This window comes from Terrapene carolina, unplaced genomic scaffold (genome assembly GCF_002925995.2).
Source record: "Terrapene carolina triunguis isolate 2854851 unplaced genomic scaffold, T_m_triunguis-2.0 Scaffold102, whole genome shotgun sequence".
Taxonomy (NCBI): domain Eukaryota; kingdom Metazoa; phylum Chordata; order Testudines; family Emydidae; genus Terrapene; species Terrapene triunguis.
Genome location: NW_020664453.1, coordinates 2,455,935 through 2,481,796, shown reverse-complemented (window position 1 = coordinate 2,481,796; position 25,862 = coordinate 2,455,935). Strand labels below are relative to the sequence as shown.

At 46.1% G+C, this 25,862-nt stretch overlaps 1 protein-coding gene across 2 annotated transcripts in view; it reads right to left on the bottom strand.

The window, feature by feature from the left end:
* Positions 1–15,417: 15,417 nt before the first annotated feature.
* Positions 15,418–25,862, bottom strand: part of LOC113404958 (tetratricopeptide repeat protein 4-like) — a 12,577-nt gene continuing 2,132 nt past the window's right edge. Inside the window, exons 1-10 of one of the 2 annotated variants that reach the window (XM_026651777.1) lie at positions 25,481–25,608; positions 24,540–24,657; positions 24,122–24,283; positions 23,094–23,171; positions 20,817–20,941; positions 19,811–19,897; positions 19,462–19,676; positions 18,190–18,271; positions 16,779–16,861; positions 15,418–15,665 (exon numbers count right to left, since the gene is read on the bottom strand). In XM_026651777.1, coding sequence (XP_026507562.1) covers positions 15,563–15,665; positions 16,779–16,861; positions 18,190–18,271; positions 19,462–19,676; positions 19,811–19,897; positions 20,817–20,941; positions 23,094–23,171; positions 24,122–24,283; positions 24,540–24,657; positions 25,481–25,588 — 1,161 coding nt within the window. In that variant the 5' untranslated portion in view covers positions 25,589–25,608 and the 3' untranslated portion in view covers positions 15,418–15,562. Of the gene's footprint in view, positions 15,666–16,778; positions 16,862–18,189; positions 18,272–19,461; positions 19,677–19,810; positions 19,898–20,816; positions 20,942–23,093; positions 23,172–24,121; positions 24,284–24,539; positions 24,658–25,480; positions 25,609–25,862 lie in introns of those variants that run through there. The other variant, XM_026651778.2, reaches the window with a different exon arrangement.

Sequence of the window (25,862 nt, the reverse complement as noted above, 5' to 3'; positions counted from 1 at the left end):
GCTTCGGGCAGCCCCCTTGCCTCCAGACCCCAGCCGCCGGAGCCCGGGAGGGGAAGTGCCCGACCGGCGGCTGGGGTCCGGAGGCAAGGGGGCTGCCTGAAGCCCATAGCACTCGGGCAGCTCGGCTCTTAAACAGAGCCGAAGAGTCAGGGGAGGAGCAGAGCAGCCACGGGAGGGGAAGTGCCCGGCCGGCATTTTCCCGGACATGTTCGGCTTTTTGGCAATTCCCCCCGGACGGGGGTTGGATTACCAAAAAGCCGGACATGTCTGGGAAAAACCGGACGTATGGTAACCCTATGCAGGCTCATGTCACAGATAGGCCGGTTGTTGGGCCTGGTAGTGCTGTGCTGACAGGCTGTAGGGAGACCTCCTCTCCCCTCCACTCCCTGGCTGGCCTCAGCCAGGCGCAGGGAAACCGGGGCTAGGCACAGCCTCCCTCCTGAGCACCTGGGGTTTGCACAGGGGCAGAGGGTGCTTTCATTCTGCCTGGCTGTCCTCTGACTGGCTGCTGCGGACTGCTTTTGTCTCCAGTTCTCCCACTGGTTGAGAGAGGAGGGTTGCCAGGGTGACTGGGGTGGGGGATTGCCTCCCCTTCCCCTTCCCTCCTGCTGCTGGGGAAGTCAACAGGGCAGGACTCTGTTGTGGTCCCCCTGGGGGCCCACGGAGGGGGGGTCTCTTCTCTTGGGGCACAGAGCCGCCAGGGTCCCTTTTTGACTGGCCATTTCGGTTGAAAACCAGCCACTTGGCAACCCTACCCTAGCATTGCAGATGTGGTGCAGTCTTCTGCGAGCATGTCCCTGGTGCTACAAACGCAGTGCCCTTCTCCTTGTGCACATTCCTGGCACTACAGACCCAGTGCCATTCTCCCAGCACACATCCCTGCACTACAGACACAGTGCCATCCTCCCCACTCACGTCCCCGGCACTACTGACACAGTGACCTTCTCCTTGTGCACATCCCTGCACTACAGACACAGTGCCCTCCTCCTTGTGCACATCCCTGCACTACAGACACAGTGCCCTTCTCCTTGTGCACGTCCCTGGCACTACAGACACAGTGCCATCCTCCCCACTCACGTCCCCGACACTACAGACACAGTGCACTTCTCCTTGTGCAAGTCCCTGCGCTACAGACACAGTGCCATCCTCCCCGCGCACGTCCCTGCACTACAGACGCAGTGCCCTTCTCCTTGTGCACGTCCCTGCACTAGACCCAGTGCCATCCTCCCCGCGCACGTCCCCAGCACTACAGACACAGTGCCCTCCTCCTTGTGCACGTCTCTGCACTACAGACCCAGTGCCCTCCTCCCCGCACACGTCCCCGGCACTACAGACTCAGTGCCCTTCTCCCCATACATGTCCCCGGCACTGCAGATGCAGTGCCCTCCTCTCCACGCACATCCCTGACACTACAGACGCAGTGCCCTCCTCCCTGCTCACATCCCCGGCGCTACAGACGCAGTGCCTTCCTCCCTTCTCACGTCCCCAGCGCTACAGACGCAGTGCCCTCCTCCCCGCGCACATCCCTGGCGCTACAGACGCAGTGCCCTCCTCCCTGCTCACGTCCCTGGCGCTATAGACGCAGTGCCCTCCTCCCTGCGTATGTCCCTGGTGCTACAGATGCAGTGCAATCCTCCTCATGCACGTCCCCGGCACTACAGAGATGATGCACTCCTTCCCGAGGACGTCCCCAGCACTACACACACAGACTGCAACTTTTAACTCTGACCAACATTCACCAGTAGCTCAGTTGTAGTATTTAATTAGATTTCAGGCTTATTCAAACCCTACACCAAAGGGCTCCCAGCCAAGGCTGTGGGCATCCTTGACGTACATTAAGACACAAGATTGTAGGTGACAGACAATAAAAGTTCACCAAAGTGGTAGCATTTCTTCCTCCCACCTTACCACACAGCATTTGAGCACCAGTCATGTGATGCATACCCCCTTTAAAAAGCCCCCACGGCACTTTGCCACTAGACAGAAAGGCCACCCTCCAGTGATGCCCATCCAAGCGCATGGGCTATGCAACATGCGCAGATCAGCAGAATCAGGCTATTTGAGGCCTGGGGAGGCAGCGTAGCCCAAAGGAAATGGGCCCTATGGCAAATGCTCTGCTAGCAGGTCCTTCCAAAGAGTGGCTAGTGGCAGATCCTTTGCCAATCACAGCAGTGGCAATATGGTCTGGGACGAGGCAACAGAGGGTCCTGTGGCACCTTTAAGACTAACAGAAGTATTGGGAGCATGGGTGGGCAGGTCCCAAGCTGTTTAGGAACTTAGGCCAAAACTCCACCTAGAAGCCAATATGCTACGAGTGCAGACCCAGAACACTGGTTGCATATACTGCTACCAGGCGGTACTGCTTAACAAGCAGGCTGCCATACTCTGCATCAGCTTACGTTGTGGCTAGATTTAAGCTGTAGTCCTCCATGCAGACTGCATTGCAGTGATCCAGCCTCCAGGTGCCAGACATATAGCCCACAATAGCAACATCCACCTCGCTTTAAGATTAAATGATCAACATAACGCTACTTAGCGCTATTTCCATTGCCACTTACCCGCGTATTCTCTCCACAGACATACAAACCATTAACTTCACTTCACCAGTGGAGCATGTTAGCTGGAAAAATGTGTGATCGCTTGTAAAGGGATCACTTAAACAGGGGAGTGGCTATTTTGCACATAGAATAGAAGCCGGAGAATAATCTGTATCACATTCATGCATATGGGAACACATAGCACATCATGTAAATCCTCATCTGTTTTTAAAGAGACATGACATTCCACACGTGAGCCTCATACTGGCCACCATTGGTTGGCACTGAGACAGAAATTTTTAGCTCCTATTCTGCAAACACTTAGGCATGTGAGTAACTTCTGGTAATGAATTCAAGCAGTCCGTTCACATGCATAAATTACTCAGGTGTGTAAGTGGTTGCAGGATCCTGGCCCACCCAGTGCTGGAATTGCCTCAAAGTCCGGCAATTCTGCTGGTGACGTTTGTAATGCAGCAATCTGTCCACTAGCAGGTGGATTGAGACCACTAATTTATTACATACAGGCCACTGAACAGTCATGAGGTAGTAGCAAATTTCACTCACTACAAGCCCAAGCTGCGTTTGAGCAAGCAATCTGCCTTGCTAATTACGTGAACAGGCACTAAGGAAAGCGCCGTGGTATGACATGCTGACCTGAATTTTCAACTGCGGGCGTGTAGAAGGGTATGTCTAAATGGATGTGTCCCTCTATGGATGCATACACACTAGTGAGGAGTGCACACCTACTAAAATGGGTTTGTATATACCACCATGGCTGGCAAGTGTGCGTAGGGATTTGCACAGCTGATGTTCACATTGGCACTTGCCTAGTTCAAGCAGAGGGCTGTAAAAAACGGTTCTGAATCACTACTGGCCAAACTCTAGTAAGTTAAAGATGCCACAGATGTGCACCCAGGGATCAAAATGCCCCTTAGTCATTTACATATTTAGCATGGTGTTTCTAAAGCAATCTCTGGCACTGGTTTGTCTGCTGAATCCCTGCAACCGGATGACAAGAAACATCTTCAGCAATTTCAAGTCCTCCTCTGGTGAGCGTGTTTTATTCATTCTGCTGAGTACTCACTCCCCCCGGTCTGTAATCTGACAGCCTGGTAGATGTGGATGAAAGGCTTTTGGGGGGGAGGGTTTCAAATGAATCAAATCCTCCACCCCAGGCTGACAGAAGACCGTGCTTTTGAAATATTTCAGCACTTGTAGACAAGATTGGTGCTAAACAGTCGGGGGTCTCACTCAGAGCATTGCCGAAGGCACTACAGCTGTTCATCATGCCCTCAGACTTGGTTCAATGGAACAGACCCATTTTAACTGTGCGCTAACCAACAGTGCCACTTCGGAGGCCTTTGTATATTTCAAAGAGGCTTCTAAGCACAAAAATCCTTCCCTCCACTAAGACGTTGCTGCGTCTAAACTGGCTTGTTCTTCAGCAGTCCCACAAATATCTCTGCAGAGAATCATCAACAGATCATCCCTTTGTTTTTGTAGGTCCTTACCATGGTACTCAGCAAGCTGGACAGCGAGGGACAAACCATTTGTAAGAATGCACTGAAACGTGTAATAATAAAAAAACCCACCCCCTTTAAAATTAATAATCGATGGATGCAGGGCCGGCTCCAGCTTTTTTGCCGCCCTAAAGAAGGCAAAAAAAAAAAAAAAAAGATAAAGCCGTGATCGGCAGCACTTTGGCCGCCAAAGACCCGGACGTGCCGCTCCTCTCCATTGGCCGCCCCAAGCACCTGCTTCCTTTGCTGGTGCCTGGAGCTGGCCCTGAATGGATGTACCCAAGTCACCAAAGGCATAGGGATTAGAAACTGTCTAATTGGAGTAGGTCTGGGCAGTCCACGTGGGTTTAGACATACTGAAAGCTGCCATGGTAACACAGGAATTGTCCAGACTGGATCAGAGCCATGGGCCCTCTAGTCCTGTCTCCTGTCTCTGACAGTGGCCAATACCAGCAGCTTCCAAGGAAGGAGTAAGAACCCTGCAGTAGACAGATGTGGGACAATCCACCTCCCACATAGGTCTCAGCCTGATCTCTAATAGCGATTGGTTTCAACCCCGAAATATGAGGTTTAATGCTGCTTCCAAACTTTTATTATAAATTAGGATAACGCTGGCTATTCTTGCTATCCGTAGCCATATCCAATCCCCTTTTCAATCTTAAATTCTTGGTATAATGAGTCCAGGGCCACAAATGCTTTAAAGCAGCAACAGCAAACTCCCAGTGACCCTGGATTGGACAGGATTCTTTGTTCCCTATAAACACTTTGCACAAACAACCCATTGGCTTTCGGTGAAGGAGAGGTGTGAGCGAGAAGCCACTGGGATGATCTATGCGACAGGGTTGCAGCTGGGACGCGAGCAGATTCCTGCCCGTCTCCAGCACACAGCCCTGGTGGTTATAAAATGTTTTGAAGGATCTGATAATATTTTTGTTTTCAGTGGGAACAAGACGTAATTACACGACAGCACATCTTTCTCAAGGCTTTCTGTATTGAGGCCACTCCTATAATTTATGCCCTGAGTGTGTCGAGATGTGGTAAGGAAAGATGGTGTCTCACGCAGCCAAACCCTTTCAGGTGAATGAAAATAAAGCAGGAGGCAGAATTGATGGGCTGTAGCAATGGCCATGTGGCTCCTCCGAAGGTTTATTTTAATTAATTTCCAAGCTTGCTGTAATGCCAGACGGCACTTTCTTCAAACCTTCCCTTCTACTCCCACCTGCTGGCTGAGACGCCTCACTGCTCCTTGGGAGAGCTGTGATAGCTCTTCCTTCATGCTTTAGTTTAAGATCTCCCCTAGGAGTCTTAAAAATTCCTCCTGCAGGCTGAATGTTGATTTTGGCTGACCAAAGACTAGAGGGTTCTAGAGATGGGTCCCCTGGACAGAGTTTGGATCCAAACCTGGATGAGAACCCCCCCCAAATTTGGGAGCGTTCAGATCTGAAGTTTTGGTTCAGCGTGTTGAAGTACCAGCCGACAAGTTTAGATTTGAATCTGAACATCTGCCAGGGCTGGGAGTGTTTGGGTCTGGCCCCTCTCTAGGTAGCATACTGGGACTCACATTACTGGCGTCTGGTCCTCCCAATATTCTCGCTGTGAATAAATCTGCTTGTGGAAGTGAGCTTGGCTCCACGCACACCCAAACGCCACTGGAGCTAACTCTCTAAAGGGCTGTGACAAATACAGCCCATTAGTAACTTCTTCAAAAGCCCAGCCCCGTAAGCATTTGAGCAAAGGAGAATTTGTTATCCTGTCTAGCATGGAAACCAGGAGTCTTTCATTTTAAGGTGTGTTGGGGAATAAAAAAATGTGAGTGCATCAATTTCCTTGATTGAGGCAGATAATTTGCTCTGGAAGACCAATGCTTTGCACAAATAAAAGGCCAGCTTTAGGCTAAATATCAGAGACTGTCCCAGTTTTTTCATTTATGAAGCTTAGAAGACATTTGATGTGATGCTCGCTTTTGGGCTGTAGGTAGCAACTGCAGCAGCACCACAAAAGATCACTCCGACATCTTGGCTAAAACACAAAGCAGCAACCACTGCTGCAGCATACGCTGTAGGGCTGTTTTGCCAGACCACAAGGCCCACGCAGTGGGTGAAGATTATTCAATGGTCAAAGCACAGAACTGGGAACCAGGAGACTTGGACTCTACTCCTAGCTCTGTCACAGACTTCCTGTGTGACCTCAGCCAAGTCACTTAACCTCTCTCTGCTTTAGATTTCCCATCTGTCAAATGCTGGAAGGCCTGGTATGGTGTTGCTGTCCTTACTTCTCCGCTGCTGTTGGCGGGGCGCTGCTTTCAGAGCTGGGCACCTGGCCAACAGTGGCTGCTCTCTGGCCACCCAGCTGTGAAGGCAACACAGAAATAAGGGTGGCAATACTGCGACTCCCCTGCAACTCCCTTTTGGGTCAGAACCCCCAATTTGAGAAACGCTGGTCGCCCCGTGAAATCTGTATAGTATAGGGTAAAAGCACCCAAGAGACCAGATGTCATGGTCCGTGATATGTTTTTCATGGCCGTGAATTTGGTAGGGCCCTAAGTATAACTATGTGTCTGGACACTCATATGCGTTTAAACCAGGCATATCTCAGTTTAGCTTGTGCCAGTATGTTATTGATATAGGCCAAGGTTAAACCAATAGAAATGTGTCCACACACAAATTGCCCTGTTGGGATTCTCTGTCTAATTGAACTGAATTCTCAACTTAGTGCAACTAAATTGGTTTATCAGCATATCTTAAGTTCTGTGTGTACAAGCTATGACCAGCCAACTCTTATAGTAATGATACTTTGCACTTCTCTAACAATACCTAGCTCTTATCTAGTGCTTTCCGTAGATCTCCAAGCACTTTACAAAGGACATCAGTATCACTATCCTCACTTCACAGATGGAGAACTCAGGCACAAGGAGGAAAGTGACTTGCCCAAGGTCACCTACCAAAGCAGTGGCACAGCCAAAAAAAGCACCTAGGTCTTCTGAGTCCCAGGCCAGTGCCCTGCTCCACTAGGCCATACTGCCTCCCCCTGGCACATTCCAGGACAGGATCACAAAAAGCTTTGCCTATATTAATGGTTTAAGCCTTAGCACTGCCAGTGATGGGGATGTGGGCAGTTGTGGAGCAGGTTGGAGCAGGCATCGGTAGCCAGGAGTCAGAGGCCAGAGCCAGGCAAAAGAACCAAGGGTCAGAACCAGATTACCGGGTTACTGTGTCCAAGATAGCTCCTGCTTATGCCTCGTCCTGCACCCATCAAAGCCATGGGCAAACGCCTTGAGCACCCACTGAACGGCTGCTGGGCTTAAGAGCTGCTCTGCTGACTCTTCCAACCAATCAGGTGGTGTGGCCAATTAGGCACCCGGCACATGGGGCTGGCCCGTGCCCTGCCCCTCCTATGCACAGGGCTGACCTGAGTCGCTGGCCCGAGCGCTGCCTCCCTCATGCGCACGCTCTTGTCTGAGCCCAGCTTGCTCCCACGTAGGGCTAGCGTCGCTCCTTGCCCGAGCCCTGGCTGCCCCTCCACGCGGCTGGCATTGCCGCGCACCACCCCTCCCCTGCACGTTCCTCTCCGCCCTGCTAGGGGTGCGCACCCCACTTTTTTGGCAAAAGTGGGGAAGAGCAAACGGGACAACTGTCCACTTTTGCCAAAAACGTCAGGACGGCCGGGACAGAGCTTACTAAAGGGACTGTCCTGGCCAAAACGGGATGTATGATCACCCTACTCAAAAAGCAGCAAAGATACTGCTCTGCAATTTGATTGACTCTCTCTGTAGGCTCATTAGCCTGCAGGTGATAGGCGGATGAGCAGAGGGACTCAATGCCAAGGAATCTGAGAATTCCCTCTAGACTCGGGAGATGAACTGGGAACCCCAGGCCAGTACAATGCCCATCGGTACCCAAAGGCATTTTTCCAGGAAGAGCTGAGCAGTGTCATGTGTGGTAGGAATAGTACAGCATGGAATGACGTGCACTATCTTAGCTAGGAGGTTGACAACAACCAGGATTAGCGAGTGTCCCTGGGAGCATAGCAGTTGTACAATGAAGTCCACTGATACAGTATACCAAGGCTGCAAAGGCATTGTCAGAGACTGGACAAGACCTAGGGGCTTTGATCGTGGGGTCTTGGTAATCACAGGACCTTATATAATCCATGATGTAAGATCATAGGCCTGATCACCAGAAGCTCCTTGAGACCCGATTCCAGGTCTCGAATTGGCCAAAATGACCCACAAGTGGCAAATTGTGGATAATTTCAATACCTGGAGCTTAGGTAGGCCCTCTGGAACATAAAAACAACCCTTGGAATAGAGGAGGCCATATTGTAGTCAGAACTCAGAGTCAGGTTGGATACCCATATCAGTCAGGGTCTGGCAGATCTGGGTTACGAACGGGTCATCGGAGAGCAGATGGAGAATGTCAGACTACTGACGATCATCCTGTTGACAAAGTTGGATGTCTTGAGCATGGTGGCAAAGGGCTCTTTGACAGGTTGAGATATTTGTCTTTGTGCAATAGGACAGCCACCTTCCTATTTCTTGTCCCTTACAACAAAACTGAAGTGAGCGAAGAAGAGGAACCAGTGGCTCTGATACTGGTTAAGGCATCTGACAGTCTGTAGTATTCCAGGTTCTTATAATCTGTCAGGAATCAGGCTCTGTCTAGGAGGAGGCCAAACCTTAATAGCCAGTAGCGCCTTGTCTCAAATATAATAATTTTTCTCCACTGAGGTTAACTTCCAAGAGTAGGAAGCACCGGGGTAGAGTTGGTTGTAGGGGGCCCCTCGTGGTGAGACAGTAATGCACCTATGGCAAAGTTAAAGGCATTGGCCTTGATTGTAAATGGTTGGGTGGTCTGGGTGATTCAGGCTAGGTGCCGGGGTGAATGCCCTCTTCAGTCAGTCAAAGGCTGACTGAGCCTCTGTGGACCAGGCGAACTGAGCCCCCTTTTGCAGGACTGCCATTATGGGTGCAGGTAGGCTGGAGAATGCTTTAACAAATCACCTGTAGAACTCGGTGAACCCTGGGAATCGCTGCACCTTGCACCCAGTTGGTTTTAAAATCAGTCCCTTCCTTGGTTCTATGCTGGGTCCTGATCCCAGACCCTTGGGATTCGCTGTTCCCTGGGCTACACTTGGGCACAACATTGATGCCTACAGCCGACTAAAGACCACGGTTTTCTTCTCTTCTGTAGGGACTAGGGATATTTCCAACTGTTACGAGGCAAACCAGCCCTGAGGGCCTGCCTGAGCGCAGGTCTTGGCAGAGTAAATAAAAACCCAGACTCTTCCTGTTCACCTTTAGCCTACAGAAACTGTTTATTTGCTGAAGCTTTATTTTTAATCACAGGCTGCTTTTGCCAAGAAAAAGTGACTTCATTCTAGTACAGAGGTGGGCAAACTATGGCCCGCGGGCAAACCGTCCTGCTGTTCCCCCTCCCCCGCAGCCACGCTGCTGCGCGGGCTGCACAGCTGGCTCTGGCCGGCTGAGCGGCATGGCTGCGAGCTCCTGCTGCTCTGAGTGGCATGGTAAGGGGGCAGGGAGCGGGGGGGGGGGGGGGGGGAAAGGGGTGAGGGGCTCGGGGGGGGCAATTAGAAAACAGGGAGCAGGGGGCGGAGGTTGGATGGGGCGGAGGTTCGGGAGGTGGTGGTCAGGGGACCGGGAGCAGGAGGCGGTTGGCTAGGTGTGGGAGTCCCGGGGAGCCTGTCAGGGGGAAGGGGTGTGGATAGGGGTCGGGGCAGTCAGGGGACGGGGAACGGGGGGGATTGGATGGGGATGGGGTCCTGGGGGGGGGCGCGGTTTGGGCCATGGGGTCCCAAGAGGGGGCAGTCAGGGGAGAAGGAGCAGGGGGGGTTGGATGGGTCAGGGGTTCTGAGGGGGAAGTCAGGGGGGTGGGAAGTGGGAGGGGGCCAGGCTGTTTGGGGAGGCACAGCCTTCCCTACCCGGCCCTCCATATAATTTCGCACCCCGATGTGGTCCTCGGGCCAAAAAGTTTGCGCACCCCTGTTCTAGTAGAACTTCAAGGAATAGCCATTATCTATGTAACATTGGGGTGAGTGTGGCAGTTTTTTGCTATTTTTTATTGTTTATTTTGTAACCCATCCTTCCTGCCAGGTATCAATCAGGGCTTGGTGTAGTGGTGGTACTCTGCCAAAGCTCTGCCCCAAAATCAGCATATCTGAATGTTTCTTCTAAAATGATCCATGTTGTATACGTTGTTGTATTAGACTTCAGGGTTAACACCTCATTGAGACAAATGGGGACAGCCTGTATCTTGCTTAGAGCTCTTGTTTCGATGTTCACAGTCAACAGGACACTTCTTGACCGGTTCATAACTGGATGATCTTTGCAACTACGGGGCTAGGGATTTTAGTTTTTAAACGAAAGTTGCAAGTGTGAAGGAGCCACTAGAGATGTGGTGGCACAACATTCTTTCAAGTGCATGGAGCAGACTAACTGCTCTCTGGCCAGGACATACAGATGTTATTTCTCTAGCACTCCCAGCCCCTGCCAGTTAGTCATCTCCCCCAGACCTGAACACTGATTGCCCATGTGTGTCAGCATGTTGGGCTGTTGCTAGACTAGTGAGTTGTACTAAGAACTCTCGCTCTCGCAAACTAATTAGAACCAAGATTAACAAGGTGGTGAATGCGAGTGAGCCTGAATGTGCTCAGATTCTGTTAGCATTCAGCTCCAGCTCTAAACTGTGGGTCTTGGGCCCATCGTTAGCTGATCTGTTTTACTTAATGCCTTCAGTAATTCCAGCAGGGATTTATTATCCTCCCTGTTTGTGAGGAGTAAAATCAAAACAAAAACCCAACCGAAAACATCACACAGCGTGTAGAGAAAATTGTTAGTCCTTTTACAGCAATTATATATTGTACCTGTGATGAGATTTTCCTCATTTAATAAAAAGATTGTCTGAAACTAAACCACATTCCTGGGTTTTGCCTCCTCTTTGTGAACAGGCTGAAGACAGCAGCAGCAGGTGGCATCTGTGCTGACCCTGGGATAAGAACGCTGGCTGGCTGACAGTGAACCTCTTTGCCTCTTTAAGTACCACATCAACAAATGCTGAGCACTCAACCTGAGTGAAAGAGCTGTACTTGAATTTTCCTTTCAGCCTTCTGGTGGATGCAGATCTGGGTCACTTTTATATCTGGTATGCTGCATTTTAATATTTGTTCTTATATGTTATATGTCTAGAAGCCTTCACTGAAATTGGAGTCCCATTGTGCTACACACTGTATAAGTAGTTACGAGATGGCCCCGGAACTGAAGAGCTTACAGTCTAAAGAGACAAAAACTGGGGGAGGGAGTGGAGGCACGGAGAAGTGAAGTGACTTGCTTACGGCCACACAGGTCAGTGAAAGTGCTAGGAAGAGAATTGCCTTCTCTTGACTCCCAGTCCAGTGGCCTGTCCGTTACACCACACTTCCATGCTACCAGGCTTCTACCTCAAGGCGCACAAATTTTTATGCTGGCACTTGCATTTGCCAGTTTGGATGCTGATAGCCCTTGGATGGTTGCAACCAGGGTTTGACACTCATCGTGCAGTGGGAGGGGGAGTTGTGCTCTCACTGAAGTCAATGGTGCAGCTTTCATTGACTTCAGTGGGAGTAAAGCTTAGGTCAACACCGGAGTGCTTTTGAGCATCCCTTCCTTAAGGAGCTACTCCTCTCAAACCAGTGAGCTGAGAGAATGCACATCACCGGAAGACTGGGATTGTCAGTTTTCTCATGGTCTAAGGGCTTCATGTCTACCCCTTACAGGTCACGGTCTCTAACCCTAACCCTAAAACCCCACCATTCTGATCATTGTTTTTAATCAGTTTGATTCTGAGATGGTCTTTATCAGTCACTAATCGTGCTGGAAACTGGCATCTACCTTGGCAAGACTGATAGAAAAACTCTATTTTTATTTTAATAATGAAAGTTTAGCTTCTGAAGAAGATAGAAGTCCTAGAAAGTTGGGGTTTCTGTACGGAGACTTATAACAGGCTATGAAGCTTTATATCTACAGGGCACCAGTTTGAATCCAGCCTGAATTGGTAATGTCTGAACATCATTAGCACCTGACAGCTGTTTGGGTGCCTCTGGGACATGAGTTAGTGGTCTCACTCCAGTCCAGAATGTACAACTGTTGGTGGCAGATACAACTACTGGCTAGACACTGAATGGGTGGGGAGACTGAATGACATTCTGATTTCTAGAGTGATTTCTCCCCAGCAACATGGAGATGCCGATGCTGCACTTCTTTTTTGGGTAAGCAGAAATACTTTATTCTCTAGTACTCACAAGATAATACCTTTCAGCTTCACATTAGAATAACTGCTTTCTTGTGTCCCTGTCCTGGCCGGTTTTGAGACAAGCAGCAAGCTCTCTTGACATACCTTCGGCTTCTTTCAAAATAGTCTTTTCCCCTACTCCTCCATATCAGCTATACCTGTGCGTTCTTTAATCTAACTGTATTTGCTACACCTCATCCCAGTGAACTCCTGAATGAGGACTGAGCCAGAGTTTCCTGAAGATATTAAATGAGGTTTACTTACATCTAACAGTCACCTCATCGGCAGGCCGTTGCTAAGTTCTGTTACACTAGGGTTAGTTCATTATTTCTAGCAAATGCTGGGAAGACGCTCACACATCTGGCTGGAAGAGAAGCCCATTAGGCTTCCAAGCTTTTAGAGAATCTTGTGAATGTTGGAAGGAAAGATTTAAGGAGGAGTTGCATCTACACTGACTTGCATTAAATGTTCATGGCTTGTCTCTTTCTCTTGCAGATCACAATCTTCCATTCTGTCACTTGGCAGCACACAATGCCTACAGGCTTGGACAGATGACTTCAGAGGTTATAGCAGACGTGCACCTGATTGAACCGCGCTATGGGCTAGGAGAGGATATTGGTCTGTTTTCAAACAAAACCTATGCTAAGCTGAGTGAACTGGACCCAAAATACAAGAGTGTCCAGCCAGGTAATGCTCTGAGCTAGCATCTTCTCCCTCTGCAATCTGTACTGCATTGTGTGCAATGGCGCGAGTCTGTCCTACATGGCTGCTCACCTTTGTACACTATACATGAAAAAGGCAATTTTAACCTCAACAGGAGTTCAACATTTGCATGGCCAGAACTTAAGATTTGGAAAAAGATGCATTAGCTTCTCCAGTCTGTGCCTCACTACAGAACATGCCTGACACTTTGGATAGTATGAGCATCAGTATCTGCAGATAAAGAGATTCTTTACTTCCTTGGGCCAGTAACCTACAGTGTTCTTGACCCTTACTGTTAATGTGATCAGCTAGAGGCTAGATTTCCTATGTCTAACTATTCCTCTCAAAAAAAAGTAATGGCCCATCACACTGGCTGCTATGAAGTGGATCATTACTTTGGGGTTAATGAAGGTGGCTGCCCATGGAATATTTGATGTGGTGCTCACAACAGCCCTCAGCCATCTCTTTAAACCAAGCTATACATGTCTAGTTTTTAGGCTGTTCCTCATTTGATTCCTTCTGCATTGTTGCTGCTCTTTGCAATACCCCACAGGTGGCTTTGTCTACCTTACGTGGAGTAAGTCAAAGCAGGCTCTCCAGACCATTTTACATTGCCACTGAAAGGGGATGAAAATGGTTTGTAGCTCAACTGCAACCAGAATCATGGAAGGTTAAAGGGGCAGCAGGCCAAAGACTTTTTTAAAGGGAAGAGTCAAGGAAGCTTCCAAGCTTCCTGTGATCTTGTGTTTTGATGACAGGCTGATTTTTTCTGTAAGAGCAGGTGCCTGGCTTATGTAGGCAGCACCTGTGATCACTTTTAAAAGGTATCTTTGGTACGTAGAATGCTTATTCGATCAAGCTATCCAGATAGGATGTCTCCAGTGTGTGCACTTCAGTACAGAAAAGCCCCAAAGGTTATTTTTTTTCTGAACGGGCAAACAGGTTCTCTTGTCCAAATCACTAATTTTGGATTAAACCATAACTTTATACTGTATCTAAATAAATGGGCATATGAGTACAAAATGGCCCATCACACTCTATAGGAAGCAAAATCCACCTCTGTTGACTTATGAACTAGTCACCTTGCCTTATGTGCCATACACTGGAATGGATCTGTTCTGTGTTTATTGACAATGCTTTGATTGTGTAAACAAAATTAAAATACTAATAGCTGTAGCCTTGAGCAAAAGTCATTCCACTCAACAGTGCTGACAGCTGACCAGACTAACTCCAAAGCCCCTCTATTAGCTGTTAATTACTGGAGTTATTGAAAGATAGCATGATTGTTGGGGTAGAGCAGAGAGACGGTGATTTCTTTTCTCATCTGTAAAATGGGTGTACTATTTATGCACAGTGAGGTGCTATGTCTACGTAAAGTAGTGTTCTGGCACAGTTGCTTAGAGCTGCTAGATTAAATCCAGCCTTGATGTGAGATGCTACAACATCACCTCTTAAGGTGGGTTACATTCTTTTTGGTAAAAGCTATATTAGCTTCTATTAGAAGCTGAATTGTTTTTAATGGCTGATGCATTAGGTTGACTGCACATGCAGTATGTCTTTCCACTTGCTATTGATCACTGTAGCTCTGGAAGTGGGGAGACCAGAGAGCTCTAGGTTAGAACCAATATTTTTAAAAATTAAAAAAATGTAGACGCTAGAACAGTCTGCTGTTGTAGAATCAGAATTCACTTGGTGCTAGCCATAGGTGACTACTGGTTATTGAGATACACGAGGATGTTCCCTCACTTTAAAACTACTATATGTTATTTCCTTGAGGATATCGGCACAATTTCCCATTCAGGAATACAGTAAGGAAAATGAGCCTGCCTAATTCACTAGGCACCAACCTGTCTACTTACCATAAATATATTTATTTGCAATCTACATCAGACAATAAGAAAGGGTAGTGAAAGGTCAGTAAACAAAGAGCTTTGTATTCCTTCGTTCAATAGCGCAGTGCATTAGTGAGTGAACTCCTGCTGTATTGATTTGACTGCTCCGGGCCAGTGGATTAATGCAGAGTCATCCAGTGCTACTAGAGGACATCCCAATTCCACTGACTTCAAAACCAGTAACTACAGCCATTCCAGTGCAGAAGGTCAGCAGTGGAATTCTTCACTCCTCCACAATGCAAGTACACTGAAAATTGATGTCACGTCATCTATAATTAAGGTTTGGCACATATGCACAGCTGCCATTCATACACTGTGCAAGGCTTAAGGGAACAGCAGTCCATTTCAATATATTAAAGAAAACTATCATCTATTTATACATTGGGGGGGGGGGGGGGGATCAAGCTTCAGTCTGTATCCACTCAGAACTCGGTGACTTCGTTCCAAGGGGAGTTCTGCATGTGCAAGAATTGTAAGACAAAAGTCCAATAGTGGTTATGTTTATTTGACTGAAGTAGAAAAAAATTATTAAACTATACAGGCAGAAGACTGATTGTTCCTATCTGTGGATAGGAACAATACAGCCCCCCGCAAGGGTTTCTCTCATCCCTTTTTGTGCTTGCACTTGCTTATTTTAGTCGATGCACCTTCTTGCCAAAAAAGTAATTCTTAGAGAAAGGAGAATGCTTTACTAAAACCAAAAAAGTAGGAGTCCCAGCCTTTACAAAGTACCTGCAAGGAACACAAAAAAGTCATTCATCATCCTCATTTCTACCCCAATATTACACAGAGTGAAAGCTTTGGCCCCACGTCAACAATTAAAAAAAGTTGGCTTCAGGGGGGCTGATGACAAGAATTTTTTTTTGCTGAATTAGCAGCGCCTGTTATATTGATGTCTGTGCACGTATGAGGAGAGTGGTTTATGAATCAATTCCTCTCCCCACAACTTTTCTAATTCAAATTAAGATAGCCTTGTCACCCTGAACGTCACATTCATCCTGCCAATTTAAGGCTGCAATAGGCCAGGTTAGTGGCAAGGATTATGCGTGCTGCTGAGTTTTCTGGAATGATAGTTAAGATGCAGTCCTGAGCAGCAAGATTCCAGGGCTGAGTTTTTACTGGTGACTTTGCAGCGAGATCTCTAGCTGGAAAAGAAGTGGTGTGCTGACTCAGCACAGTATTCCTTCCCTCCCCACATACAGAGGATAGATTCTTTTTTAAATCTAAAGGCACATGCTATTTTTTGTTATTTTACACTGCAGGTTAGGTCAGCCTGTCAGCTTCTTAGGAGCTGAAGTCAGTTTCTTTATCAGCATGGGGTTTTTCTGGATCTCACATGCACACTGGGTTGTCAGCTGCAGGCTGCTCATGTAGATACAACCATTTTTAAATGGTACCAGGCACTTGATCCCTTCAATACATTCAGTCCACTGAGTTCCATGCACTTGATTTTTTCAGTGTTAAGAAACAGTATTAATAGCTGTGTGTGTGTGTATGAGTGAAAACAGCAGAGCAATGATAGTGCAATTTTCATGTAACCCACTGAGGTGTTAAGTAAAGTGGCACAGAGGTAGCTTTCTGCTGTTTCTGCTCTTCCAAACACACACACACACACACACACACACACACATTACAGATGCAGACTAGCGCGCTCTCCCTCTCGTGTGGTTTATTCCCCCCTTTGCTTATGGATACCAAAAGTCTGACTGGGAAGTGTGATTTGTTTTTTAAAAAGCCACTTAACCCTGTAGAGGCGGCACCTGAATTTTACATGGAGAATGTGACTCTACTTCTCCTCACACTACAGATGAACGAACAAAATGCTGTTCCAGGCCACTCGCTCACCTTTGGTGCTGCAGCACTTGTAGCAGTGTGTTTTCTGTGTTCAGCTGGTACATTTCTTCTCTTGCTTCATCTTCAAAATAAAGCTGGATAAAATTTGGTATAAGATGAATATTTAAGATACCTCTGGCTTGCCTACAGGTGTACTGGGGACACTAGCTAAAAGCCTGCTGAAAGATTTGTCATGATCACACACATGGCCATACAACAGAGCATCTGCATGTGTGTCCTCTAGTCTCTAAAATGGATGTACCATTAAGGGCTCTTAGAGCTTCATCTACCTAAAAGGGGCTGGGGGGGGGGGGGGGGGGAATCCAGAGCTGTAGAAACCTTTCAACAGCTTGTTTTGTATAGATTGCAGGTTTTTATTTATTTACTATCTACATGGCTTTCCCTATATAAACCAATATATATTTGATTGGTTATGACTGCTCTTGCCTAAGACTGTCTCCAGCCAAACAACAGTTGCATTAAGAAGGTGAAGTGCTCTGCCTGTCAATGAAGTGATGGGGTTATGGGAATCAAAGCTTTGGGACCACTTTTTAAAAACAGGCTAAATTCATCCGTGGTGTCACTTCATTACAGTTACCCAAGGAATAAATTTAGCCTATTTTGTTTAAGAATCATTATTACAGCAGCTATGTCTAAAACAAAACTTAGCCCAACATATTTAAGCCCCTTAGATTGCATATGCTTGTTGGCAGTTATCAACAAAATGTCCATCCTGATAAAGTAGTGCCTGAGGAATTATCATGCTTTTGGAAAGGACTGCTCAGTGCACCAAGGGCCATCAATGCTGCCTGGGGATATGAAACTGTAGTGGGAAATAACTATCCCACATACTTGTATGCGAGTAATTCATGTTGGAATATACTGAAAACTACTGGGTGAAGTCACAACTAATTAAATTCTAAATGGTTAATCTCATCAAGTCTCCATACGTAATAGCATCCAACTCAGAGCTAGGCTACTTAATTCTAACAATTACCCCTATGCTCTTCTACCATGTATTAGTGTACACATTATTTTGAACACTTTTCACTAAATTATGGATTAAAAAGTTATTAGGTTAACAACCTACTGGTCTAATTCTTGCTTATTACATACATGGGAATCCAGGCAATAAAATATCTCATAATAAAAATATAAATCGAGAGAGAGAGAGAGAGAGAGAGAGAGAGAAGAATTTTCACATTCTTAATTTAAACAGTGTTGTGTTTAAAGCTACAGTCTAACAGCTACAATAAACTTAGCCTGGAAATGTATGAATGAATGTGCGGCCCGCACCCTCACAAATGTAAACAAAAATGTTACATATATATTTTATAGACTTAGTAAGCTGCTTATGAGAAACTAATTAAAAAAAACAATGTACATCTGAAATATAAAATAGAAGAAAGGTCAAATTTCCTACCTCTAGATTGCTGGGATGATATTTTCTTTCCGAATCCCAAGGAGGTAACTCAGCAAACATCACCAGTATATGATCAATAAATCTAAAAGCCAAAGTGGATCTTGTTATGATCCTATTCACAGCATTATACAGCATTCAGTAGCTACTATAATCCATGCTAATAAATCTACTAGTTCAACTTCTCTAATTCATACATTTAAATATGAATGATGGCAAAGATGACAGTAGTAAGCAGGTTAAACAATAGCTTAAAGACTACCGTAATTATCTGATTATGTTCAGGCCAATGTAAGTTTCAGAAACATACTCTTCACATACTGAAGTTTATACTTTGCTTTAAACACATACTTTCATTAACAACCTTCACACCATTAATGTTACCAAGGTGACCATTAATCTTTGATTTCAGCCTTTTCAGGGATACTGCCAAGATAAATGTTGTATATTTATTTAAAATCGATTTTCCCTCTCTGTGTTACTAACAATGCCTTAGATCAGAACAAAAAACTTTCAAAATCTAATTTACATGTCACTGTTTATGCCGCCTGTTTACTTTTTGCACTTCAGTGATCTCACATAGTGAAACTGCTCTGGTTTGTCATATTCACTTTCTTGGATCTTGAACACAGCACAATGCTCTTGCTTTCCAACATTAGGACAACATTAAAACCCCTTGTCTAACCATCTGCACTGCGATTTAAAACAAAAAATAATCTATTAATATTACGTTTGGTTAATACACATGCCACCATTTATGTTATGAATTATGTTATAAATTTGAAGTTCATTAACTTGTAACCCTGCAGGGCTATAAACTAAAGCTCATACCACGAGAAGGGGAGTTTCCCCCTTTCCAATGTGATGCAGCACTCATTTCTAGCCTTGAGTTAACAGGACAATATCAGGTCTCTAAGAGCTATTTTAGGTCATTTTTGGAGGTGTTTTATATTTATCAGCTTTAACTTCTCTCTTCCTTTGAGACCTGCACAACTGGACTCCTGGTACCTAAGGCACCTGGTGGCTTCAAAACACTGTCCTGATTAATTCCTAAATAGTTTTCTTGTAACATATGTGGTATACAGCTTTCAGTGATACATGCTTGAGATAACCTGTCACTTTTACATGACTATCATTAGATATTCCACACTCCTCCCCACTATGAATTCATAAACTCTAGATTTTGGCCTTGAACTACTTTGGAAGTCTGGTGTTATTTCTGCAATGAAACAGAATATCTGATATAATCATTATTTCACATGAAGTAGAAATCACCTGGAGTCCTCGTGAAAAGCTGAGATGAAATCTGTTTGCCCATATTCAGGATACAGGAAGAGCACAGGCCAGTTTAGATTGCCATTATCATCTAAGTAGACCTTTGTGCCCGTGGCACTATCAGAACTCAGTCCATTTAAGGACATCTCAGCCAGACCATCTGATATTTCATCTTCCTCCTTAGAGGCCTCTAGAAACAGCTTGATATTCCTTTCCTACATTGAAAGAATCAATTTGAGAACATGACCTAAAAATCAAAGTTTAGTCACTTGAATATCTACATATGAAGAACAACTTTTCAAAAAGACAACTTTTAAAAGAGAATCCTAAACACATCTCAGGCCCATACCTTTATAGCCGTGAGTAAGACCTCCTTTTGAGACTGTTCCTTCTTCTCCTTCAGTTTTGCTTTCCTTATATCCCGCTGTTCAGCTCGCTGCACGTAAGACAAGTTTGCATCACAATCATGTGAAATAAGTCAACATCCCTCATTACTCTATTTTACTGAAAAGCTGCGAAACGAATTTGGGTCACCAGAAAAATTATGGTCCCTCTCATTGCATCTCTTTACAGTGACATGGCTAGGAATCACCATTCAATTCCACTTCATGGAAATGCCAAGTGATTTTTTTTTTTTAGTTTTTTACTCACACTTTGTCCGTTTATAGCACCTTTCTTCCAAGCTCAAAAGCTCTCTACAACCATTAATTAAACCTCTGACATCCCCTGTGAGGCAGGCAAATACTGTTATCCCCATTTAACAGAAGGTTAAAGAAGGTAAAATTATGCTAATTCCATGCCCAAGATCACACAACGGTCATTGAGAGACAGAAATGAACCCGGGACTCCGGGGACCTAAGTCCTTTGCTCTAACCAGCAGACTATACCTTTCAGGTATGGGAGGAAGCATTCTCATTCTGTGAAAATAGTAGGGAATACCTGGCTAATTTCTGTCAATCATGATTTAAGAGGTCTTTTTCTTTCCCTACAAAACCAAAGCCATAATAAGCAGTTTGGTCTCCAATATGGCACCATGTCCCTTGTTAGTTACAGTGATGTTGGCTCCACTAGCTGTAAAATTGGATGCACTGAATTTGGACAAGACCGATACTCAAATGTTAAAGATTGGAAGAGACCCATTAGGCCATCCAATCAATCTTCCACGATCTTTAGATCCTGCTGGACAGAAACTGTAGCACTCTCTGGAAAAAAAAAAGATAATTAGCATTTATACGTGCCTTCCATCTGAGGATCCCAAAGTGCTTCCCAAACATGAAGTGGGGTAATGGACTAACGGTCTGATCTGGCATGGTAAATCCTATATTGCCATGGGCAGGTTTTGTTTTGGTTTTTACCTTTAATTTGTCAGCTTTGGCTCTCGTTTCCACAAGTTTCTTCTCCTTCGAATCTATCCTCAGACCCTCCTCACACCATGCCATTGCTTCAGGGAAATTCTTTAACTCCAAATGACACAAAGCTCCTGAAAGAAATTTTAAAAATTCTGACACAGGACCAGTGTATAAATCTATTTATACTAGGGGTGGGCAAACTTTTTGGCATGAGGGCCACATCTGGGTACGGAAATTGTATGGCGGGCCATGAATGCTCACGAAATTAACAATTCAGAGATATTCAAATAAATTTTATTAAATAAAGATACATTTTAGTGGAAATAAACATAAAACCTTACGTACTATTATAAATATACCATCATACCAACGTATTACAATAATTAAACCGAACTTACCCCCTTTCCACGCCCTCGCTCTCTAGCCTGGATTTGTTGGGCGTAAGTTTTCAGTCATTGAGACTCATTGAGATTCACCAGCCCCCTGCTCTCAGAAATCTCCTCCCACGTAGGTCCAGACAGCCCACAATTTTGAAAACCGCCACTGAGCACTACCTGGCTAACTACTCTTTCTTTTATCCTCAACAATGGAAAATTAACACTACTAAAACATCAGAGTCACCTAAGCCAACAAGTAGCAGGCATGTGGGCTTGCACATTCCAGGCTCTGATGGCACATGAGGCGTGTTTAGGTTGTGCAGCCGGAGTAACATGCGGGCTCTCACGCCAGTCACGCAGGTCCTGAACATGCGGGATCCTCCAACCCTGCTCCCCGGCTGAAGCGCCAGAGCGGGGCAAGCGCTGGAGTGGAGCAATGGAGCTCGAGGGCCGGATTAAAAGGTCTGACGGGCTGGATGCGGCCCACGGGCCGTAGTTTGCCCAACCCTGATTTATATGAAGAGTAGTCTATATTCCCCTCAATATAAACAAGCACAATTATGAGGTTTAATGACTTCATTGGGGCTATTTAAAGTAGCAAACACCATGCCTGCTAGCTTGCTTTCACAGGATCAGGCTCAATGATAGGATTTCAGCAGGGGTAGCAAGGAGATAAGTGAAACAGACGTCTCTGAACATTGGCCAAATTCTCCGACAGTGTAACTGCACTGAAATCAATGGAGTTCTATGTCTTTGCAACAACTTTAAATTTAAATTGCAGCATACCTTTTGGAGCTTTACTTTATTAAAGATTTAAGACCTGTCTCTTCTAGGAAGAGACCCTGAAGACTGAAGTAACAGAAATGGGATGAAATTCAATAGTACAAAGTACAAGGTCATTCACTTTGGGTCTAATAAGAAGAATTCCTGCTAAGGGGCTCATCAGTTGGAAGCAACAGACGAGGAGAGAGACCTGGGCGTGTTGATTGATCAAAGATGACTAGGAGTCATCAATGTGATGCGCTGTGAAAAATGCAATCCCAGGATGTATCAGGAGAGGCACTTCCAGTAGAGATAGAGAAATATTCAATGCTATTGTACAAGGCACTGGTAAGACCTCATCTGGAACACTGTGTACAGTTCTGGTCACCCACGTTCAAAGAAAGATTAATTTAAAATGGAACAGGTGCAGAGAAGAGCTTCTAGGATGATCTGGGGAAGGGAGGGCCTATCTTATGAGAGGAGACTGGAAGAGATTCAACCTAGCAAACAGAAGGCTGAGACGGTATATGATTCCTCTCTATAAATACATTGGGGGGCAAAGAGCTATTTAAGCTAAAGGACAATGTTGACAAATGCATATAAACTGGCCATGAACAAATTCAGGCTGGAAATCAGAAGAAGGTGTCTCACCACCAGGAATGAGGTTCTGGTACAGCCTCCCTATAGGAGTTGTGGGGGCAAACAATTTAAAACTAATTGAGAGACAGCAGGACAAATTTATGAGTGGGATAGTATGACAGGGAGAATACAGTGAGTCGGTAATGCACTTCTGCTTATCAGACATTCAAGGTAGATAAACAAAACTATATTATAAAATGGAAACAAACTAGCTAACTTATAAAAAGTACATTTAGTCAAACATAATAAAAAAATCGGAGTCTACTGATAAGAACAGTATGTAACAAATTATCCTTACATAGCATTTTGAAGCCTGGTCTTTTGATTAGTTAACTTAAACACCCATGATCATTGTGTTATTTTACACAGAGCAAAATACTCCTTGAACACAATATAGTTTTGCAAAATAAAGTGACCTCCCTTAGTTAATCTGGGTTTAGCATTTCAAAATTACCTTTGAACTTCAAAATACTGGCATACTATCCATTTGTTTTTAAAATCTTACCCCTTATTATTGCTTTGAGATGGTTGGGTTTTAGCTTTCTTGCAGCGATCACATCACTGAGAGCAGAACGGTAGTTGCCTACACAAAGCAAAACCTGGGTCAGAACATTTCACATGAACAACTTCTAAAATCCAAGTAGACTTGAGGGCAAGAGAAATCATTAGGCTGAGCCACAGGACAATGCATATTCTATGACCACAAGACAGGTACAGATGGAGGTTGCACATTAATGACAATAGAAATAAATGATTGGGGTAAATCTGGTGCCCAGAAAAGTGAAGGATGGATAACAGGAGCTAGGACAGACAATGCACAAACTGCTACATTTAACATACAACAGATTGCCCTCACTATTTATAACTTCCTTGTTTTGTTGCAAGGATCTCAGTGGGACCTATGAAAATACACAGGCCTACCCAAAATCTGATGCACATGTATAGTTATCTGTCTCCTTATCTCTTCACTATAGAACCAGAGTTTTATCACTGTCCTTTCCTCCCGGCACCCAACCCCTGACCCAGGTTCCCAGTGTTACTGCCAAGCGAGGACCATCATCAAATCACCTCTAGGAATTAGCCCAGAAAAGCCCAGCATCAACCTGTTCGCTTCACACTCCTCCCCAAAGCACTTTGCTTTGGACACAAGTTTTAAATTTAGCAATGTGCAAAACAGAAGCTCCAAGATTTGACCCCTGCAAAAAGAGTCAGAGCCACAGGGATGGCCCCTTATGTTGAACAATCTGCTCGACCTTGTATTTAGCTGTGACTCTCTGAGTACCATTCCCAGACCTGAGGAAGAGCTCTGTGTAGCTCGAAAGCTTCTCTCTCACCAAGAGAAGCTGGTCCATTAAAATATATTACCTTGCTCACCTTGTGTCTCTCAGAGCCACAGGGACACTTCATGATTGTCTGAAAATCTTTTGAAAGTTTGTAACAGTGAAAGCACATGACATAAATAGGCAAAGCAATTTAGTCATTTTTGGTTACACAGAATCTACATCAGACATAAAATGCAACATAGGACATTACCCAGATAAAACTGTGCTGCAGCTCGGTTAGTATAAAGCACAGCATTCAAATCTTGGTCACTGCATTTCTTTTTTAACCCTTCAGTATATGAGATTACAGCTTTCTTGTAGTTCTTTTCCTTGAAGTATTCATTCCCCTCATTCTTATAGGTGTTTGCTTGCTCTGCAAAGACAAACAAAACACCTTTCATTGTACAATGCAATCAATAGATCACCCCTGCCTATAACCTTAGCATACCTAAAAATTCAAACACCCCTTAGATACCCAATGCCCACTCACAGAAAAGCAGATATCTAGAACCCACCACACCCACCTACAATTAAATCCTCAAATCCCAAGGATAATTCCAAAGAGCAGTAGCACAATACCAGAATGGTGTGAAAGCAAAGATTTAAATGTCCATGAAATTATGAAATACCTTCAGGAGATCGATCCTCATCAAAAATGATTGACTGAAGGCATGCCAAATCAGGATTCTGTTCAGGATCAATTTCAGCAGGGGATTTCTTCATAAACATGGGGATCTTGTCAAATTCCTATTAATAACAGCCAGGGTGGAAAACACAATCATAGAATTGGAATTAAGTCCACATTTTGGAAATCGTTAAGTCCTTATCAATATGGCCTTGCAAAATATTCTCTTCAAGCACATCAACCCAGTCAGGGCACAGGTAGCCCAGTAATACATTGAAGGAACGGACGAAGCCATTCAGAGCTCACCCACATCTCTCTGGGAGCAAAAGCCCCTCATCTGAAGGAAAGATGAGTTTCTCTGTCAGCATTTCAATGGGACATTTCATATCCCACACAAGATTTTTTCCCTCCAACATTTCTTGTTCAGCTTGTCCCAGCATTAGGCTCACAAACGTTGGTGCCATTTCTGCCTCTTCATTAGGAGAGATCCACACTATTCTCCACCGCCCAACATGAGCTGACAACCGCATTCAGAGAGAGAGAGAGACACACACACACACACACACACACACACACACCTCCCATCTCTGTCAGACCATCACAATCCCTCTCCAAAAGACAGGAGACCCCTCCCTGGCCCAGGCAGGACACCCGACCAATACAGCACTTTGCACACCTCCCTCACTAGGGACAGCTCCTTCCCCACCACCAGATCCCTCTGCCCCAAGCTCTACCGACGAGACCCCCTGCCCCCAAACACCCCTCCCCATCTCCAGGGATAGCCCCCTCCCCCCATCGCTAGGAATCAGACCCCCCCGCTGTCCCCAACACCAACTTCCATCTCTAGGGACAGCCCCCGCCCCATATCTCTAGGGCCGAGACCCCCCCAACACCCCCGCTTGCAGGGTGGCCCCCCGCCCTGTGGCCAAGGCCCCCGGCCCGCACCTGCTCCCAGCTCTCCGGGTCGAAGCCCCCTGCGTAGCGCTGGGTTTGGGATTTGTCTAGGAAGGCGGCCAGCCCGGCCTCCTCCGCCTGTCCCGCAGCCGCCTCCATCGGCTCCGGCTCCGGCTCCAGCTCCGGCTCCAGCTCCGTCCGCCCTGCCGCTCGCTCCCTCCCTCCTTCCTGCCGTGCAGCCGCCGCCGCTTCCCCCGCGGCCCGGCCCGGCGCCCTCCGTTCCGCCCCGCGCGGCGCCGCCCGCTCCTGCCCCAGCCCCAGCCCCAGGGCGGCGCTTCCACTAGGGCCTTGGCCAACTGCTCCCCGGCACGGGACAGCCCCCTCCCCGCGGCCTGGGGATCAGGGACAGCTCCTCCTGCCCCATACAAACCCC